The 18,235-nt window shown below is 42.9% G+C and overlaps 1 protein-coding gene across 1 annotated transcript; it reads right to left on the reverse strand.

Moving 5' to 3' along the window:
- Window positions 1-7,310: 7,310 nt before the first annotated feature.
- On the reverse strand, window positions 7,311-11,228 carry LOC106543492 (uncharacterized). The gene has a single exon (XM_087711583.1). It carries the CDS (start codon window positions 11,211-11,213, stop codon window positions 8,415-8,417), a length of 2,799 nt encoding a protein of 932 aa, XP_087567709.1. The 5' UTR covers window positions 11,214-11,228; the 3' UTR covers window positions 7,311-8,414.
- Between the last annotated feature and the right edge of the window lie 7,007 nt (window positions 11,229-18,235).

The following is an 18,235-nucleotide window of genomic DNA, read 5'->3' on the forward strand; positions in this document are numbered from 1 at the left end:
TAAATCAAAGTCCCCTTACCAGAAGCAAATTCATAAGGCTACCATGTACCTATTTTCTAAATTGCCTCTAAATTCACAATGTATATTGGAGGTGGTGACCCTTTGAGAGCTGTATGCAATGAAATTTCATTTTAATGTATGCTGATCAGTGTACATTCAAAGTAACAAAGTTATTCTAAGTCTATGTCCCATGCTTACCTAAGGCTTTCTCAAGATGTTTTCATTGGTTAAATGCTATCAAGTTATTTTCGACCTCTAGAAACCTACCTCTGCAACTGATGCATGTGAAATAGTGAAATGTGATGCTACTTAGCTTGTGAAGATTAGCTGTGTGCTGAGTCCTAAAGGTTTATGAAGGTCTTACAGGATCACATAAAAAGAAATGGGAGAGACCAACTCTCCATTCCAGACAAATGGCTGTTGAATCTCCCTTTTAAAAAGTTCCAGATGGACCACCCACAACTTCTGGAGGGAAGCCATGGAAGCTGTCAGGTCATCCTTGCTCCTTCTCTGTGTTAGACTGGACATATCATGCAATTATTCATTGTATGGTTTAGCCTCCAGTTCCCTTAACACCATTGTTGCTATTCTCTGTTCTCTTTCTAGAGTTTCAACATCAGGTTTTTCTCATGGTGATAAACACTGGATGCCTAAACTGGTGTAGTCTTACCAGCACAGTATAATGTAGACAGCACTAATACTTCTTGGAATCTTAATACTATTCCTCTGCTGATTTGGTATTTTTATTATTAGGTATTTTATTAACATTTATATGATGTAGACTAGGACTGCATTGGCTTTTTCTGCAGCTGCAGCATACTGGTATCGGATACTTAAGAGTTGTTGTCCACTAAAATTCCTAGATCCCTCGCACAGTTATTGCTATTCGTGACTCGACAAAAGGGCGAACGACAAAACCGTGCCGACTAAACCATCGCTAAAACCGCAATGTCATCAACGCGCCGACAACAGCGCGCCAACAACAGCACGATTTAAGTTAAGGTAAGGGTTAAGGTTAGGGTTAGGGTTACAGCGCGCTTCTGTCGGCACGCTGTTGTCGGCGCGCTTCAGCGCTCATTCGTCAGAGCGCTTTAGAACTCGCGGTTTTGTCACCGCGGTTTAGTCAGGTGCGCTTTTGTCGTTTGTGCTTTTGTGGTGGAACCATTGCTATTGAGCCAGAGTAAAAGTCAAGATCTTTTTTCAAATGTTAATATGAATGTTCATATTTTCTTTTCCCTATATCCTACAGCAAGGAAGTTTTTTAAAATGATTTTTAACATTACTTCAATATGTGGGAACATATGTGGGGAATGCCCTTGGAATTAAACTTACTGAACAATTTTGCATTAAAAATGATTGATCCAGGCACTGATTTATCCTTTCGAAGCGAAAAAGGACCCTGCCCTCCCCTTTAAAAAAGCCCAAAACATAAAAATTTTTCATCAATAATGGCAGAAAGAATGAAGAGACTTTTAAATGAATTCATAGACATAGACCAAAATGGATTTCTCCCTAAGAGACAGATCAGAGACAATATGCAAATTGTATTGAATATGCTAGAGTACTATAAAGCCCACTCAGAATAGCAAATGGCGTTGTTGTTTCTGGACACACAAAAGGCCTTTGATAATGTAAACTGACAATTTATGATAATGCAACTTCAAATGATGGGATTTGGTGAGGGATTCATAAATATGATTACAATACAATACAATACAATAGCAGAGTTGGAAGGGACCTTGGAGGTCTTCTAGTCCAACCCCCTGCCTAGGCAGGAAGCCCTATATCCATGACGGTGAACCTATGGCACGCGTGCCACATGTGGCATGCGGAGCCATTTCCTAGGGCATGTGAGGCGCTGCCTTGTCAACTCCAGTGCGCATGCGCACACTGGCCAGCTGATTTTGGCCTTCATTTTTGGCCTTTTTGGTAACAGACTTCCGATTTGCACATTGGGTCATTTTTCTCTGGAGGCTTTAGGACGGGGTCTTGGACTAGAAAGGACAATTAATATAAATCCAGCGAAAGGAAAGAGGCGTAAAAGACTTCCTCCCTCTCTCTGTCTTCCCCCCCCCCCCGCCTCCTCTCCTTCCATCAATAAAGGGCTCGGTGCTCCTTCTTCACAGCCTCTGTGGGTTCCTGCAAAGCCAGACAGGAAAGGAGAAGAAAAGAGGGGGTGGGACTGGATTATCAGGAAAAACAACAACACCCATTCTCCTATGATCGTGGAGACAACAGCCAGACTGGGATGTACCAAAGAATGGGCTGTCCACTAGGGTGGGGACAACAGATTAAGGAACGTTAAGGCACATGTACTTGTTGCAGCACTCTGCAGCCAAAAGATGCATCTGCCGACACATACTTGTCTAATTTGTAGTGGCGTATGAAAACCGTGGGAGACGTCTATGTGGCTGCTCGTCAAACTTCAAAATAGCCTGTGTAGACCATGCTGCCGTAGTTGCTGAGCTCCGGGTAGAGTGGGCTGTAACATTCTGCGGGATCTGAAAGGACTGAAGTTTATAAGTCAATTTAATACAGGCTCTGATCCACCGCCCCAGACTCAACGGTGAAGCCTTGGTTCCCAAAGACGCCTGGCAAAAGGAGACAAAGAGAGATTCCAAATGGCGGAGCAAAGCTGTGCAGTCTATATAGATCTTAAGGGCTCGGCGTACATCAAGGGTGTGCCATTTACGCTCCCTCTCGTGACAAAGAGCTGGACAGAAATCAGGTAAGGTCAATTCTTGGCCCCTGTGAAATCGGCTATTGACCTTCAGCAGGAAAATTGGATCAAGTCGCAAAACAACATGGTCTGGGTGGAATATGCACAGATCGTGCCTTTCAAACAGGGCAGGCAAGTCTGAAATACGCCTGGCCGACATTATAGAAACAAAGTCTTGAGTCACAGCAATTTTAATGATGTGGACCTTAATGGCTCAAATGGAGGGGAAGTGAGAGCCTCCAGGACCCGTGGCAAATCCCAAGTAGGGTATCTATGGATGATGGGAGGCCGGAGGTTCGAGGCTCCACAGAGAAACCTCCGGATCAATGGATGCATGGAAACATGTTCTGAGGAAGAGACATCTAGAATGGAAGACAAAGCAGCCACCTGTCGACGTAATGTGTTTGGGGTGAGACCTTGATCAAGTCTTTCTGTAAAAAGTCCAACACTTGAGGAATGGAAGCCCTTAATGGATCAATAGAGGTTAGAACACCAGAGAGCAAACGCTCGTCACGTGGCATTATAAATACGGTTTGTAGAACCCCAAAGAGATGCCTGTATAGTACTGATGACATTGAGGGAGATAGTCAGCTGTTAACCTTGCCGCTCAATCGCCATGCGGTTAATTGCAGCCACTGAGGGTCGGGATTTAGGACTGACCCTTGATGAAGAGAGACCAGTGACCGTGGAATATGCCACGGGGGGGGGAGAGAAGGTCACAAGGTCAGGAAACCAAGGCCAGCATGGCCAGTGAGGCGCCAGGAGTAAGAGTTCTGCTTCCTGTTCTTTTGTATTACCCTCTGAATGAGCGGGAGTGGCGGAAATGCATATAGGAGATCCCTGGGCCACTGGCACCTGAGAGCATCTACCCCTTCTGCATTGGTGTCTGCAAACTAGAAAAGTACCTGGGGATTTGGTTGTTGTCTGCTCTTGGAGGTCCTCAAGATGTGCTCCGCTGAGGGATGGTAGATGAGATTCTGCCCAATGGCATAACAGGTTGGCTTCCTGCATCAGTGGCCAAGACCGCGTCCCCCTCGTCTGTTGATATGTGCCTTGGTAGTAGTGTTGTCAGTTAAGATTAGGATATGATTGTCCTGAACTGTCTGTTGGAAGCGTAGCAGGGTAAGGTGCACTGTCCGCAGTTCTAGCCAATTGATGCTGTTTTGGCTTTCTTCTAGCAACCACTGACCCTGGGCCACCAGGTTCTGCATGTGCGCACTCCACCCTGTCAAGCTGGCATCCGTTGTAAGAGTGAGACAGGTCAGCTCTCTGAATAATGTCGCCTGCAAGATCGCTGGGGACTGCCACCACCTTAGAGACTGGGTGACCTGTCTGGGGAGGAGAATCCTGTGGGGGGAGCAGCTCCTGTTGCTTTCTGAGGTGGGAGCATGAACCACTGCAGGCACCTGCTGTGGAATCTGGCCCACAGTACTATCCAAAAGGAGGACACCATTTTCCCTAATAACTGGGATAGCAGAAGCAGGGACACTTTGCGAAGGGGCAGGACCCTTCTGACTAACTCCCTGAGGCTGAGGATGCGGTCTTGGGACAGAAATACCCTCTCTGCCACAGTGTCTATGATCACACCAAGATGTAAAATGTGAGTCCCGGGGACAAGGTGGCTCTTCTTGAGACTCACTCCTCCGGTGGAGGAGAGGCCGAACGGAAGGGCTCGGTACTGGAAGTGCCTCCCTTCATAAGAGAACCGGAGATATCTTTTGTGGTCTGCAAAGAGAATGTGAAGGTAAGTTTCGGTCAAGTCTACCGAGGTGAGGAAATCGCCCTCTCTGACTCCCTGTAGGATAGTGTGGAGGGAGTGCATTTTGAACCACCAATAAACAAATGTGGCGGTTCAATGACTTTAGGTCCAGGATTGCTCTCCATCTCCTGGAAGCCTTTGGTACCACAAAGAGACGGGAATAAAAACTCTGACCTCTCTGATAGGGAGGGACCGGTTGGATGGCCCGAATTTCTAGCAGATGTTATATGGCCTGATCCATTAGTAGCCTCTTGCAAGGGCACTGGGATATTGGGCATGGCACAAAGTGTTCCTGGGGTGTGTGTAGAGGAATTCCAGAAGGAGGCCAATTTTGACTGTTTTGATTGCCCAATTGTCTGTTGTGATCTCTTCCCAGCGGTGAGCGAAAAACGCTAGGTCCAGATAGTCACTTTTGATTAGGGAAATGGCGGTTACCTCCTCCCCGGTAAGACTTTTTTAGGGGGAAACGTTGGACGTTTCAGTTGGACCTGTCCTGATTGGATCCCTGTCTGGGGGTGAAGGACTGACGTTGTGGATGGGAGAAAGAGGATTCCCCCATCCGTTGGCTGAAAGGGCGACCTTCTATATAAAGTGGAGGGACGACTGTCCTGTTTTTTGTATATAGAGGAGAGGACCTTGTGTTTATCTTTAGATTCCGTGAGGTAAGGATCCAAGGGAGCCCCAAAGAGTTGAGTGCCACTGAAAGGGGAGGCTGCAAGGCGCCATTTGATATGAACATCCGCCTGCCATGGTTTGAGCCATAGCAGGCGCCTGGGCGTGACCGAAGCGGCCATGGCTTTAGAAGCAAACCTGGCAGCGCTAAAGGAAGCATCTGCTGAATATTCAATGGCAGCCTTAATCTTGTTTAAATCCATGTGTGACCTGGTATCAGTAGATGCAATACGCTCCTGGAGTTGCTCAATCCAGACTAGCGCAGCCCTGGAGAAAAAGGAAGTGGCTGTGGAGGCCCGAACTACCCAGGTACCAGGCTGATAACCTTTAACTAACGTTTGATCTGACCTTTTCTCCTCAGGCTTGAGGACTTCTTCAGGGACCACTGTGGATGAAGACAAAGCTGCAACCGGCGCATCCACTGGAGGAGTCTCAAGAAATTTGGTGAGTTTTGGAGCGACGTTGTAGAGGTGTTTGTCAAAGCTGGTTGGTTGTGGACCTGTACCAGGGGAATCCCACTGTCGTTGGACAATATTCATGAAGATCTTTGGAGATGGAATAATTTCTTTTCCCACTGTAGGTTCAAAGAAAAGAGTGTTAGGACGATCAGAGGAAGCCGGCACAGCAGCCTGCGTGCTGGAGCCCATCAGCAATGCCTTGTTTTATTGCTTCTGAAATTATGGCTGCCATTTCTGTAGGGAAGGAGAGCGAAGCTGAAGGTACCCTTGTGCACTGAGTTATGGGGAGGCTGGCTTGTTCAAAGGTGCGATCCCTATTGAGAGGGACATCAAAGAAATTGGCCTGGATGTCCTGGTTCACCTATTGCTTTTGGGCCCGCTGAAATTCCTTCTCTAAGGCATTTTGTCTTCATTCCTCAGCTCTAGTAGAGGACCTGGAAGTTTTGGGAGTCTTTCCTGAATGAGGAGCCTCCTTAGCTGCCCTTTTGTGGCTGCTCCTTACTCCCGATGGCCCTGCCTCCTCTAGACTTTTATCCGGTACAGTTACCACCCCAGGTTGCTCAGCCATGCTGCTAGATGCCAGCCCCCAAACAGGGAAGATAAGTTGACAATGATCTCACCAGTCTTGCGCTCCTCTGCTCCGTGATTACCTCCGTGATCACCTCCAGTCGCTGGGCACTCATTATGGCGGCTGCCACTCTTTGTGCGCTTTTCCAAGCCACTAGGTGGCCGTCGTCGTCTTCACACACTTTTCCATGCCGCAAGATGGCAACCGCTGCTCTTTATGACTGGTCGTCTTGCAGAATGGCCGCCGCTTCAGTCCAATGCCGCTAAGCGCAAAAGAGCTGGGCGCACGGCTCTCTAATGGTTCCGGATGCCCAGGAGTGTGGAGCACCTCTTTAAAAGAGCTCAAATAGCTTGTGAGCTGGGTAGTCTGACTGAGATCGGATAGCGTCCCGGAGCATACTCGTGGTTGCAGACAGTCAGACAGCTGAGAGAAAGCCTCGAAAGCAGATTTGAATCTTCCGCTCAATAGAGCAGGAGAAAAAAATTAAATAAAAAGAATTTTGAAAAAAATGCCAATTAGTGTGAAAAAAACCCCCAAATTTTGAGTAGAGATCAATTATCACAGCTAGTCTAGGTTGGACTGAGTCTAAACTGGGAGGAGTCACTAAGGCTCGATGACATCACAAGTGTAGATTCAGTCCAATTAGTTACTGGACAGAGCAATCAGGTCTGGTTGCATGATCATAGGAGAATGGCCCATTTTCCGACTTCTGGAGGGCCCGGTAGATTGGTTTTTTCCTCTCCCCAGGCTCCTTTTTAGGAGTCTGGGGAGGGCGAAAACAGTCTCCTCGCCATCCAGATGTCAGAAACGGCCCCTTTTCTGACTTCTGGTGGGCCTAGTAGGTCCGTTTTTCTGCCTCCGCAAGCTCCAGAGGCTTTCTAGAAGACTGGAGAGAGTGTAAAACCAGAAGTTCAGAGAAGCATCCGGAGAGTGAAAAATGGCCAAAGATCAAGGCCAAAAATCAGTTGGCCAGCACGTGTGTGTGAGAGAGACCTAGCCCACACTTTTTTTGAAAAGTTTTTTTATTTTAATTGAACAAAAACACAAAAAAATCATCATCCTTCATTACATCTTGTAGAAAGCGTGTCGATTGGTTACAAATAACTTTCGTGCATTTCTTCCACAGTCATTACTTATAATTCATATTAGATTATACACTTTAAATCAAAAATCTTTGTATATCTTACTATGAATGTACCACAATTCTCATTTGACAACAATTATTTGAACATGCTTTTACCTCAAATCATTCATACTTAAAGACACAACCACATAATGGCATTCATTAGCTATTTCAAAAAATCATCCAATAACATTACACCTTTATGACATATTTTAAGTAAAAATCAATTAATAATAATAAAAAGTTTCTAAACCTTTCTCCACCTTTTTTTTCTAGCCCACGCTTTTTTAATGGTTCATACCATAAAGCTTTACTTATTCTTGCTCTCTTACCTCCATTACAATTCACTTCCAGCAGCCTCTATTTGCTTTAATTCTTAACTGGGATCATCCATCCAAAACAAAAAATTAATTTTTGGTAATATTTTTGTAATACTTTCATTTTTATCATTCCAATTCTTCCAAACCATGTTAATTTTACTTTCTCATATTTATCTATTTTATATCTTTCTTTACCTTTTCATAATTTATTTTCTTTAACTGCTGGATATTTTTTGGTCAGTCAATACCTAAATATTTCACTATGGGATTTTGAAATGCTAATAATTCATCATCTGCAAATAAAATTATTTTAGTTTTCTTTTGTACTCCAATTCCTTCAATCCCTAATAGCATTTGGCAAAACCTCCATCAATAATGCAAATAGAACTGGCGATAAAGGACAACCCTGTCTCATTCCCCAGCTTAAGGTTACTGTCTCACCAGGTTGGAATTCCGACTGAAACTTTTCCCACAATCTGGACACTCATATGGCTTCCCTCCTGTATGAGGCATCTAGTGTACCACCAAGTGTGAATTCTGATTAAAACTCTTCCCCTAACCAGAACATTCAAAGGATTTCTCTCCTGTAGTTATTCACCAGGTTGAAATTCTGATTGAAACTTTTCCCACACTGTGGACATTCATATAGTTTGTCTCTGGTGTGAATCTTCTGGTATTTCCCGAGGTCAGAACAGAAAGTGATCTGGACACTTGTATGCCTTCACTCCAGTTTCAGTACTCTGGTGTATCAATAGATCACAATTCCGATTGAATCTTTTTCCAAAATGTGGACATTCATATAATTTCTCTCATGTGAGACCTCTGATGTTTCACCAATTTGGAATTCTCACTGAAGTTTTTACCACAATCAGCACATTCAAAGTGTTTCTCCCCTGTGTGAGTCCGCTGATGTTTCACCAGGTTGCAATTCTGACTGAAACATTTGCCACAATGAGAACATTCAAAGGGTTTCTCTCCTGTGTGAGTCCTCTGGTGTTTCACCAGGTTGGAATTCTGACTGAAACATTTGCCACAATGAGAACATTCAAAGTGTTTCTCTCCTGTGTGAGTCCTCTGGTGTACCACCAAGCTGGAGCTTTGACTGAAACCTTTCCCACAATCAGGACATTCAAAGGGTTTCTCTCCTGTATGAGCCCTCTGATGATTTACTAGGTGAGAATTCTGACTAAAATCTTTCCCACAATCAGGACATTCAAAGGGTTTCTCTCCTGTGTGAGTCCTCTGGTGTTTAACCAAAGTGGAATTCCAACTGAAACGTTTGCCACAATCTGGACACTCATATGGCTTCCCTCCTGTATGAATCATCTGGTGTATCACCAAGTGTGAATTCTGACTAAAACTCTTCCCACAATCCAAACATTCAAAGTGTTTCTCCTCTGTGTGAGTCCTCTGGTGTTTAACCAAATTGGAATTCCATCTGAAACATTTGCCACAATCAGAACATTCAAAAGGTTTCTCTCCTGTGTGAGTCCTCTGATGAATCACCAGCTCAGAATTCCAATTGAAACATTTGCCACAATCGGAACATTCAAAGGGTTTCTCTCCTGTGTGAGTCCTCTGATGAATCACCAGCTCAGAATTCTGACTAAAACATTTCCGACAATCAGAACATTCAAAGGGTTTATCCCCTGTGTGAATCTTCTGATGTTTAACCAAATTGGAATTCCAACTGAAACATTTGCCACAATCAGAACATTCAAAGGGTTTTTCTCCTGTGTGAGTCCTCTGATGATTTACTAAGTGAGAATTCTGACTGAAATCTTTCCCACAATCAGGGCATTCAAAGAGTTTCTCTCCTGTGTGAGTCCTCTGGTGTACCAACAAGCTCGACCTTTGACTGAAACCTTTCCCACAATCGGGACATTCAAAGGGTTTCTCTCCTGTGTGAGTCCTCTGGTGATTTACAAGGTGAGAATTGTGACTGAAATCTTTCCCACAATCAGGGCATTCAAAGAGTTTCTCTCCTGTATGAGTCCTCTGGTGTACCACCAAGCTGGACCTTTGACTGAAACCTTTCCCACAATCAGGACATTCAAAGGGTTTCTCTCCTGTGTGCGTCCTCTGGTGTTTAATCAAACTGTAATTCCAACTGAATCGTTTGCCACAATCTGGACACTCATATGGCTTTCCGCCTGTATGAGTCATCTGGTGAATCATCAAGTGTGAATTCTTACTAAAGCTCTTTCCACAATCCGAACATTCAAAGTGCTTCTCCCCTGTGTGAGTTCTCTGGTGTTTAACCAAACTTGTATACCAACCGAAACATTTGCCACAATCAGAACATTCAAAAGGTTTCTCTCCTGTGTGAGTCCTCTGGTGGTTCACCAGGTTGGCATTCTGACTGAAACATTTGCCACAGTCAGAACATTTAAAGGGTTTCTCTCCTGTGTGAGTCCTCTGGTGTTCCACCAGGTTGGAATTCTGACTAAAATTTTTCCCACAATCAGGACATTCAAAGGGTTTCTCTCCTGTGTGAGCCCTCTGATGACTTACTAGGTGAGAACTCTGACTGAAACCTTTCCCACAATCAGGGCATTCAAAAGGTTTCTCTCCTGTGTGAGTCCTCTGGTGATTAACCAAATGTGAATTCTGACTGAAACATTTGCCACAATCAGAACATTCAAAGGGTTTCTCTCCGGTGTGAGTCCTCTGATGAATCACCAGCTCAGAATTCTGATTGAAACTTTTCCCACAGTCAGGACATTCAAAGGGTTTCTCTCCTGTGTGAGTCCTCTGGTGTACTATCAAGCTGGACCTTCGACTGAAACCTTTCCCACAATCAGGGCATTCAAAGGGTTTCTCTCCTGTGTGAGTCCTCTGATGGTTCACCAGGCTGCAATTCTGACTGAAACTTTTCCCACAATCAGAACATTCAAAGGGTTTCTCTCCTGTGTGAGTCCTTTGGTGTACCCTCAGTTTGGAATTCTGAATGAAACATTTACCACAATCAGAACATTTAAAAGGTTTCTCTCCTGAGTGAATCCTCTGGTGTGTCAACAGGTGGGAATTTTGACTGAAATTTCTCCCACAATCAAGACATTTATAGGGTTTCTCTCCTGTGTGAGTCCTCTGGTGTATCACCAGCCTGGTATTCCGACTGAAACATTTACCACAATCAGGACATTCAAAGGGTTTCTCTCCTGTGTGAGTCGTCTGGTGTTCCACTAGGTTGGAATTCTGACTGAAACCTTTCCCACAATCAGGGCATTCAAAGGGTTTCTCTTCTCTGTGAGTCCTCTGGTGTACCATCAAGCTGGAGCTTTGACTGAAACATTTGCCACAATCAGAACATTCAAAGGGTTTCTCTCCGGTGTGAGTCATTTTATGTTTCGCCAGGCTTGAACTCTGACTGAAACGTTTGCCACAATCAGGACATTCAAAGGGTTTCTCTCCTGTGTGAGTTCTCTGATGACTTATCAGGCTGGAATTGTGGCTGAAACTTTTCCCACAATCAGGACATTCAAAGGGTTTCTCTCCTGTGTGTGTTCTCAGGTGTCTCACGAGGTGGGAATTATCAATTAAAGATTTTCCACAATCTGAACAGTTATACAGCTTCTTCCTGGTGTGATGCATCACCAAGTTGCCAGTTTCCTCAGTTATTCGGAGTGCTCTTATTGATATCCTCTTCATCTGTAAGATTTAAATAAAAATGTAAGTTTAAAATTGTTTCTTTATGAAATGGTTGCAGAAGATGTGAAATAGTATACACTACAATTAAAAAGCAAACATTCAACAATGCCGAAATAGCTTCTAATGTTAATTATGATTCATTTGACACACTGAAGATTACTGAGATCCAAGTTCAAATATACATTCAATCACAAAATACACTTGTTGACTCTGATCCATCACAAATTCTTTATACTGCAATTATTGGATAGAACCTCTGTAGTTTAAATAATTTTTTTTATTAAAAATGCTATTTTTCTTTCACACTTTAAATGTTGTAACTGAAATTCAATTTAAACTATGGCAGATGGAAATCTCTAAGTTTATATGGGAAGGGGATAAAACAAAAAATTAAACATAAATCATTGCAAGGTGATAAGGACAGAGGTTTGAGTTGACTAGATTTGAAATTGTATTTTGATGCTTGTTTTCTGGCAAAAAGAGTGAGGGACTCTCCAAAATAAGAGCTTCCTTGAGCTTGACAGGCATGAATAAATTTTTTGATGACACAGCTCTTTATGGTATGATAAGGTTAAAGCAACTGTTGATTTTAAACATCAGTTTATTAGTAATGCCTTCCTCTTTGGGTGTCTCGCAGGAAGTTTTTAAGAAAAGAAATAGTGGTGAGGCCAGACTTGTGGGCTTATGGTCAAATCTGGTTGAATTATTGTGACCCTCTCCTCAAATCTAAAGAGGAGTTGGAATCAGAAGGATGTTTCCAATTGATTCGTATATTTACAATTGCAAGAAAGATTTGAACTAGACAAAAAGTTATGGATACGTCTAAGGTTTATAAACTGCTTTTGAAATTAAACTTGCAGAATGAGTATGTAAAGCATTGTATGATTCAGTGGGCAAAGAACTTTGGATGTAATATAATGCTTGAACAATGGAAGTATATAACAGAATTACAGAGTTGGAAGGGACCTTGGAGGTCTTCTAGTCCAACTCCCTGCTCAGGCAGGAAGCTCTATACCAAATGGTTCTTATGAGGTTAGTATCTAACATTGAAGAAATTCTCAAGAATGTATAAAGGCGCCTTAAATGTTGGAAATGTAAATAAGAGATTTTATCATTTATGGTGGAAATATGACAAAGAAATATTGGAGTAGGATTCACAAATTCATATGAAACTTTGATGTTAAATGTGCTGATGGCATCAAGAATGCTATTTGCACAAAAATGGAAGAATATTTTCACTCCCACAATGAATGAATGGCTGCAAAACCTGATGGAGTTAGCAGAGATGGCTAAATTGACTGCTTTGAATAAAGAAAAGAACAGGATTAATTTGAAAACCGCTTTTGGACTTTGTTCGTGAGATAGAAAAAAAATGAAAGTTTGATTTTGGGTTTTGTTGATTAGGTAAGTTTGTTGTTATAGAAGGGGCTAGTTTCTATTATCATATAAATGCAAATAGTTGAGGTTTTATATTATTATTCTACTGCACCCAAAGAGTCAGAAGACAATGCTTTTCTTTTTCCTTTCCCCTTTCACATTCACTTTCCTTTCTTCCGCTTTTCCTCCCATTTTCCATTATTTTTATTTCTTCATTCAGTTCTGTATTTTACATTTTGATGAATTAATAAAATAATTGTGTAAAAACAAATTATTAGTACCCTAAAGGGTTATTATGAAATATATTTAAAAGTGCTAGGGATGGATTATACAATTGTAGACAGAGGCATACAGAGAGAAGTACAAATACACACACCTACAAATATGTGTTCATTTGGAAAATCCATGTGTTCTCAGCCAGAAAGCTGTAACAAAACCCAAAATGGTTACAGTCCAACCTTCTGTGCTAATTTTAGAGATGTGGGGGCTTTAATTGATAAAATGATGCTTAAAGACTCTGTAAGATTTGAAGCACCAGTTTTGCCATGGAAGTCCTCAGTTCCAAGTAAGGGCAGAAAACACTGTCCACAACCACTCTGGTGACATTCCTATGGAAGAAGTCCTCACTTACTGACTGCATTTCGGACTGGCATCTGTGTCAATAAGCAGCCCGATCAGGAAGCATGATATCACAGGACAGTGCCAACTTGCATCTATTCCTCTACAGTTGTTAAGCGAATCACTGTGGGTTTTTAAAGGCAAGTTCACATGACTATAGCTTGCAACTTCCTGCTGGCATCCCCACTGATTTTTCTTGACAGGATCTAGCTGAAAAGGTCACAAATGGGGATCCATTTGAGTGTTGGATGCTGAAACCATCATAAATGTGCCCCGTTTGGCAGAACCTAAATTGTGGCAAATGCTTCTCTTCCAACTTCATAACCACAGGAACTGCTGACTTAGAGGTGACATGTTCCAATACTTGAGGTGCTGCCACCAAGAAGAGGAGATTAAGAACTTCTCCAAAGCCCCAGAAGGCAAGACAAGAAGCAACGGATGGAAACCAACGAAGGACAGAAGCATCCTAGAAACAAGAAGAAATCTCCTGACAGCGACCAGTGAAACGGCTTCCCTTCCCAAGTTGTGCGTGCTCCTCCTAGGAGACTTGGAAGGAGATACTGGAGAGCCATTTGGTCTAAGTTCTCATGCTTGAACTGCATGTTGGACTGCATGATCGCCAAGGTTACATCCAACTGCCTTTGTCTTTCTTCTAGTTGCTTCTCTGCTTCTACGCTGCGGGGGAAATCAAGCAGCCTTTCTTGCTCCCAGCCTCTCCTCCAACCTGTATTCAACTCACCCACCAGCTGCTGCTGCTTCTTCGACACTTGCAGGAGCCCAAAAGCTACTCGGCGGACCACCTTCTTCCCATCAGCGATCCAGTAGATCCTGCACTTCTTTCCCCTCCTTTCTAGCAATGCAGCTCGATGGTTTTAACTCCTTAAAGCTCAACCCCAGATGCTTTCACGGCTTTCTAGGCGCCAATGTTGTCCATTTGACTGCCATCTCCCGATAGGAGGAGGTAAAACAGGCTCGTCCCGTCTCTGCCTACGAAGGCGTTTGCAAGAGATTTGCACTGATTACATGCCATCAAGTCATTTTCCACTCCTACCAACCGACCTTTGCAACCGATGCAAGTGAAATAGGGAAATGTGATATAATGAACGGTGACACTACTTAATTTGGGAAGATTAGCTACAGGCTGAGTACTAAACGTTCATGAAGTTCTTTCAGAATTACATAAGAAGAGTTGGAAGAGAACTACTCTTGGAGACCCTACCGTTCTGGACAAGTGGCTGTCCAGCCTCCTATTTAAAAAAAACCATTGACGGAGCAGCCACAATTACTGGAGGCAAAGCATTTCCACGGATTGATTGTTCTCACTGAAAGGAAATGTCTCCTTGATTCTAGGTTGGATACCTTTTTGATAAGTCTCCCCCTGTTACTTCTTGTTCTGCTCTCAGGCACATTGGACCTTTTCTCTGTGTCAGCCCCTCAGATATTGAAAGACTGCTATGATGGCATCCCTACTCCTGCTCTGTGTTAGACTAGACATATTCAGTTTTCCTGCGATAGTTCATAGGAGTAGAAAGAAAGAAATTACAAGGAGGGCCTGTATTGTCAGAGAAGCAGCGAAAGAATATGTAATAGACATAATGTATTGTCCACCAGAAAATAATTTAGCTGACCTCATGACAAAACCATTAAGTATACATAAAACACAAAGGTCTTCTGAAAAGATTTGTTTTAAATGCTGTCCAGCTATAAATTAGGGGGGGGGGTTCCTTAGGATATTAAATTTAGTAACTGAAACAGTTAAATTGGACAATGGGCAGGAATAGAGCAGTTGAGCTCCTGTATGAGGCAATCTATGCTATGATTGGTTGCTGTAGGTGAAAAGGGGGAGTTTCCCAGTTTTCCCGCTTTTTTTTCTGTGTGCTCCGTATGCTATTTGGAGTTACCTCAGGTGTTCCTGCCCATCTTGTTTGCTTAAATGTTTTAAATATATTTATTTATATATAAAATTACAAATTTGTCCCTATGTCACTGATTTCATTTGGAAACTTGCTGCATAATTCCCTGACAGAGGACTGTCTCTATGACACCCAGAGAAAGAAGCCATTTGCAGTGGATGCCATTTGCTGGAAACATCCTGCAGGGAAATTATCATTGTTGTATCCACCTGGTCGATTACCCAGAAGGATGTAAAGAATCGTGGTGAGAAAAAACAAATTTCTTCTCTGGGAGATAGAATAGAATAGAATAGAATAAATTTATTTATAGTCCGCCCTTTTCCCTGAGGGGACTCAGGGCGGCTTACAACGTATAGGGGAGGGAGTACACACAATGACATATAAAACAGTACGTAATTAAAAATAGAAGCAACATTCATCATTCGGGAGGGGACGGATTATAATCTTTAACCCCAGGCTTGACGGGATAGCCAGATCTTGAGGGCTGTGCGGAAGGTCTGGAGGGTGGTGAGGGTACGAATCTCCACGGGGAGATCGTTCCAAAGGGTCGGAGCTAATACTGAAAAGGCTCTCCTCCGCGTAGTCGCCAGTCGGCACTGACTGGCGGATGGAACTCGGAGGAGTCCTAATCTGTGTGATCTAATAGGGCGCAAGGAGGTAATTGGCAGGAGGCGGTCTCTCAAGTACCCAGATCCACTACCATGGAGGGCTTTATGGGATCCCCTTCCTCTGGGACTAATGGAAGCATTTAGGATTATGAGTGTTCACAAATGGATGGATCTGTCCCAAATGAATCCCTTTATGAGCCTAAACTCTTTCCAAGAAGCTCCCACAGCTACTTCTTAAAAGCCCCCTCACTATGGTTTGGAAACTGCAGGATGCTTGGGAGAAGGCCGAAGCAGATGTGGCTGCTACAGATTTGGAGTTAACAGACTCAATGTGGGATGAATTGTACTTTTTAAAGAAGATTGGGAAATGGACTTACTTTATCTAACTGGAAAACAATTTGGAAAATGGATCGACCAAGAGGTTTTATGATTTGTAGGAATAAGACACAATTGTTGTCTTATTGTTTTGAACTAAAATCTTAAGAAAAAGTTTTATTAATAAGAATCAAACGAAGATATTTTATCTCTCACAGATCAGAAACGATTGTGGCGATTTGTGGTAAATAAGAAGCCGCTTAAACTTTATACAAGTTAAATGCAATAGTAGATTGTTAACAAAGTGCTTTGATGTTCAATTTTGTTGTTGGCTCACTTATTACATTGCATTTATATATCGTAGATAGATGAATGTCGAACTGGTTGTAAATAGAGGTAGAAGTTTATACATTTTGGGCCTGCTTCAGAAAGGGAAGAAAGTAATATTGGTAAATCTGCTTTTGTCTTTCTAATGCACATTTTTCTTTGTGTGGGTTTTGAAAAAAAATCTTTCTTTTTTGAGGAGTTTATACTTTATATGAATTTTCTGAATAGTATATTTTTTCTAAAATAAAGTCCCCTTATTAGAAACAAATTCATGTGGCTACCATATACCTATTTTCTAAACTGCCTCTAAATTCATAGGTGTACATGGCCTGCCCTTTTGGAGTTCTGTGGGAGGCAGCCACCTACAATTTCTTAACACAGTTTACAAAATTTTAAGGCAGCAAAACAGAATGGTTTGTCCCAGTCCCACATGAGTGTTACTCAGAATCAGCCACCATTTTGACAGAGAGGGAGGTATGTTAAAAGGGCAATTTTTTACACTAATCCACCACCTGGCCCAGGGATGAATCCTGGGCACAGACCAGGGGTGGGTTCCTGCCACTTCTAATCTCTTCTATAGAAGAGGTCCCACAAATCTACAGTGCCGTTTCGAACCGGTTCCAGCTCCCTATCCCCGCCCGTCCGGACATCATCAAGATGAAGAGCGAGAGGAGGAATTCTGGGAATTGAAGTCCACAAGTCTTAAAGCTGTCAAGTTTGAACACCCCTGGGTTTTTTTTCTAGAGGGTTAGGGGTGCAAGGATCTTGTAACTTGACAGCTTTAAAACTTGCGTGCTTCAAATGCCAGAGTTTCTGAGCCAACATTTTGGTTGCTAAGCAAGAGTGTTGTTAAGTGAGTTTCACCACATTTTACATTGGCCACGCCCACCCGGTCATATGGCCATCAAGCTACTCCCACAAAGCAGGCAACACCTACAGAAGATGTTCTAAACATTTTTGAAACCCACCACTGGCACACACCCAAAAGTTGGGATAGGGGAGGCTAGGCCTCCAAGTGATTCCCCCAATCCTGAGATAGTTACTGTTCTGCTTCACGATGTGCAGATTTATTTAACGGCTTCATTAGGGAGAATGGGGTGAGAATAGTTAAGCAAGGTAATGTCGCTTAACAACCATTACAAAATGCAACCTTAATTTGCAGGCCACATTCCCTCTCTAAGCAGTTTACAGAGTCAGCGTCTTGACCCCAACAGTTTGGGTCCTCATTTTACCCACCTCGGATGGATGCAGTCTGGACTGCCGCTAGCAGTCAGCAGAAGTAGTTTCCAGTACTGCACTCTAACCACTGTGGCACATTACAGTTGTATCTTGACCACTACTTCTAAGCTGGGGTATTATGGGACTGAAAATCTAGAGGACACCAAAGTAGAAGACGGAACTCCATTATGTTGGAATTCCATGATCAATATACAAAAAGCATCACTCAAAAACATTGTTGAGAAATTCCACAACTTCTGCAAAGGAAATATCCAGAAACTTCTGCTGATTATCAAAAACAAGTCGTTGGGATATTGAATTCTGACTGAAATTTCTGCCACAATCAGGACATTCAAAGGGTTGCTCTCCTGTGTGTGTCCTCTGGTTTTGGAATTCTGACTAAAACTTTTCTCACAAACAAGACATTCAAAGGGTTTCTCTCCTTGGGCTTGGCAATCGTATAGGAAAAATTGAAAAGGGGGTCTGGGTCCCAAGAAAAGGGAATAAAAAGCAGACAAAAGATGTTTGGAGGTTGATAGTGGCATAAGGAAAATTGAAGTAGGTTACACCCCAACAAAGAGAAATATAA

This window comes from Thamnophis sirtalis, unplaced genomic scaffold (assembly GCF_051295495.1).
Source record: "Thamnophis sirtalis isolate CommonGarterSnake01/CBP01778 unplaced genomic scaffold, rThaSir2_p1.2 scaffold_3, whole genome shotgun sequence".
Lineage (NCBI taxonomy): Eukaryota > Metazoa > Chordata > Lepidosauria > Squamata > Natricidae > Thamnophis > Thamnophis sirtalis.

Coding starts and splice junctions, on each gene's coding strand:
- LOC106543492 (XM_087711583.1), bottom strand. CDS start 11,213: ATGCATCACACCAGGAAGAAGCTGTATAACTGTTCAGATTGTGGAAAA.